The sequence below is a fragment of the Atta cephalotes genome, assembly GCF_000143395.1.
Source record: "Atta cephalotes unplaced genomic scaffold scaffold00984, whole genome shotgun sequence".
Lineage (NCBI taxonomy): Eukaryota > Metazoa > Arthropoda > Insecta > Hymenoptera > Formicidae > Atta > Atta cephalotes.
In genome coordinates, this window is record NW_012131048.1 from 1 (window position 1) to 3453 (window position 3453).

The window sequence follows — 3453 nt, forward strand, 5'->3', positions numbered from 1 at the left end:
CAACGGTACGCTTCAACGACAGGCGTGCGTATCAGCGTATGTGCCTGCGCGTGTGTAACACGATTGATGCGCCTGCGATGTGTGTAAATATAGTAAAACTATCGAAATATGATTATTACTTTGATCGTGCTATATTTTCTTTATCTTAATTGCTTTCTTACCTCTTTAAAAAGGATAAGTACGCATGATTAGATTTCCTTGATAGTATCATTTTATTTCATGTATTGTTTTGGCAATGGACTTTTTTCAATCTTTATTATGCTCCAGTCGTAATAGTAGTATTTGTGCATTATATATTGATGTATCATAATCACATTTTTCTTTTATTAGCACAATCCCATCGATCATGCTATTTGTCATGACTCGTAATAACATTTTCTTTGCATCTGACTTCCTCTGTGTGTAATATCTTAGTAAACAGTGAGGCGAAAAGTTTGCGAACAGCAAATTATCAAACAATTGTATTGTCTTTTCAAAATTATATCAAATATTACAGTTTATTTTTTCATATTCAATTGTATATATTTATATTATAATGAAATAGGATAGATTTGTATTTGTACAATGACATTGTACTTACAATGTTTGTTTGTCCTGCTTATTTTTTAAATATACAATTTGTATAATTTAATGATGTGTTCTGTATAACTTTCAGAGTATTGAAATAAAATAATCAATCCGTTTGGTGCTGTTTAAAGTATAAGGTAAGTAATGAACAAATTATATTACATTTTCCAATAGAGAAATGTAATTGTTTATTCTACATTCTAACAATTTATGGTAATAAGTCTATGTTAATAAGTTTTCAACTTTGAGTTATTAATTTTTTATCATTATTTATATTTTTATCATTTATTATATATCTATTCTAAGGATTGTTGTATATAATAATATAATAATTTATATAATAATATACAACGTCATTAATAATCTATTATATATATATATTGGTTGTATTCCAAGTTCAAAATTCACTGCCTGCTAAATAAACTAAATATAGTTTATATGCACAATAGATTTTCAGCAATGAATTTTAAAACATAGTTGTAGAAATGTGGACAATTGTTGTTAAATATTTAGAATGATCAAGCTGTTTTTTAATTTTTATCAGGCTACTATAGTTTACAATAGTTTGCATGTTTAAAAAAATTTTTTTTTAATTATGATTTTGCAAATTACTTATAGAAGTTTATAGATACAAGCATAATTAAAATATAGAATGATGTGTTTTCTTTTTAAGATGGCAGATGTTGATCCTGAGACTTTGTTAGAATGGCTTAGTATGGGGCAAGGAGATGAAAGAGACATGCAGTTAATCGCATTAGAACAACTGTGTATGCTATTACTCATGTCTGATAATGTGGATCGTTGCTTCGAATGGTAAAAATGACTGCAAATGATGTAATTCACAACATAATGTATAAACGTTTTATATGTATTCTATTGTATATTTTGTATTATATTTTCAGCTGTCCTCCACGTACATTTCTCCCAGCGCTTTGCAGAATCTTTTTGGATGAATTAGTGCCAGACAGTGTGCTCGAAGTGACTGCTCGAGCTATCACATATTATTTGGATGTCTCTGCAGAATGTACGCGCAGAGTGGTTGCTATGGAAGGTGCAGTAAAGGCTATCTGTAGTCGTCTCTCTGGTGCTGGACTTGGTTCTAGAGTCAGTCGGGATTTGGCAGAGCAATGTATAAAGGTAGGATACATTGAATTAAGTCAATTCCATGTAAAATTTTTAGATTACATTTCTGGAATATAAGACAAATTGATGGAATCTCACTTTCATATCTTAAATCAGGTATTAGAACTTGTATGTGCCAGAGAGGCAGGTGCCGTGTTCGAAGCTGGTGGTCTACCTTGCGCGTTGTGTTTTATTCGAGAACACGGAGCGCGCGTACATCGGGACACATTGCATTCGGCGATGGCAGTTGTTACTCGACTATGCGGCAAAGTTGAACCTCAGGATAAAGCTTTACCAGATTGTGTCGAGGCTCTATCGGTGTTACTCAGACACGAGGACGCACACGTTGCCGATGGTGCGCTTCGTTGTTTTGCATCACTGGCGGATAGATTTTCCAGAAGGGGAACAGATCCTGCACCATTAGCATCAAATGGATTAGTTTCTGAACTTTTATATCGGTATATAATCTTTAATATGACGATATACATTGTCATTTTATATCTTTTCTTATGAGAATCATTTCCTAGATTGTCAAATGCGGCAGGCCCTGGCACATCCGCTACGGCGACTTGCAGCAATCCAAAGACACCTCCGTCATCCAGTACTGTAACCACAGTTCCAACTCCAGAACCAAAGTCTTGTGCTTCTGTTTCAACTATAATTAGTCTTTTATCGACACTTTGTAGAGGATCACCGTCCATTACGCACGATCTTCTACGTTCAGAATTACCAGATGCAATAGAAAAAGCATTAAAGGGAGATGAACGATGCGCTCTTGACTCCATGAGATTGATTGATCTTTTGCTAGTCTTACTGTTTGAGGGAAGATCAGCATTAGGACGTAGCACTACTGGCGGTCCATCTGGTCCCTTGCTGCCAAGACTGAGACGTTTGGATAGCGCTGGAGAAAAGTCGCACAGACAGTTAATCGATTGCATACGTTCGAAAGATACGGATGCATTGATAGAGGCGATTGATACAGGAGGAATTGAAGTTAACTTTATGGACGATGTTGGGCAAACTTTGCTCAATTGGGCCTCGGCATTTGGTACGCAAGAGATGGTTGAATTCTTGTGCGATAGAGGAGCAGACGTTAATAAAGGTCAACGATCGTCCAGTTTACATTATGCGGCTTGTTTCGGAAGACCAGCTATCGCCAAAGTTCTACTTAGACACGGTGCTAATCCTGATTTAAGAGACGAGGATGGTAAAACACCTTTGGATAAAGCCAGAGAACGCGTCGATGAAGGACATAGAGAAGTTGCAGCTATTTTACAATCACCTGGAGAATGGATGTTACCGCCGAGTCAAGAACATAAAAAACTTGAGACGGAAGTGGAAGAATTCACGGAGCCTAAGGGAGATCCTGAAATGGCGCCTATTTATCTAAAAAGATTGTTGCCCGTGTTTTGTGCAACTTTTCAGTCGACTATGTTACCAAGTGTTAGGAAAGCGAGCTTAAGTTTAATTAGAAAAATGGTGCATTACATCCAGCCAGAATTGCTTATAGAAACTTGTGGGTCTGATAAAACCGGCGGATGTGGAGCTATGCTTGTTGAAGTAATTGCCAATGTTTTAGATAATGAGGTAAGCATAATAATGGTAATTATTCAACTATTGTCGACACAAATGATTTGTATTCTTACATATATTGAGCGACATTATGTATTTGTGAACAATAATAGTATTGAAAAGATAATTAAAGAAAGAGCACATATATATATATATATATATATATATATATATATATATATATATATATAT

At 35.0% G+C, this 3453-nt stretch overlaps 1 protein-coding gene across 1 annotated transcript; it reads left to right on the top strand.

Annotated features, from left to right (window-relative positions):
* Window positions 1-1240: 1240 nt before the first annotated feature.
* On the top strand, window positions 1241-3276 carry LOC105625334 (E3 ubiquitin-protein ligase HECTD1-like; the record flags this gene model as incomplete). Its single annotated transcript, XM_012206669.1, has 4 exons — window positions 1241-1380; window positions 1470-1704; window positions 1807-2147; window positions 2217-3276. Coding segments are annotated over exons 1-4 (1776 nt in total), but the record flags the coding sequence as incomplete, so codon positions are not given.
* Between the last annotated feature and the right edge of the window lie 177 nt (window positions 3277-3453).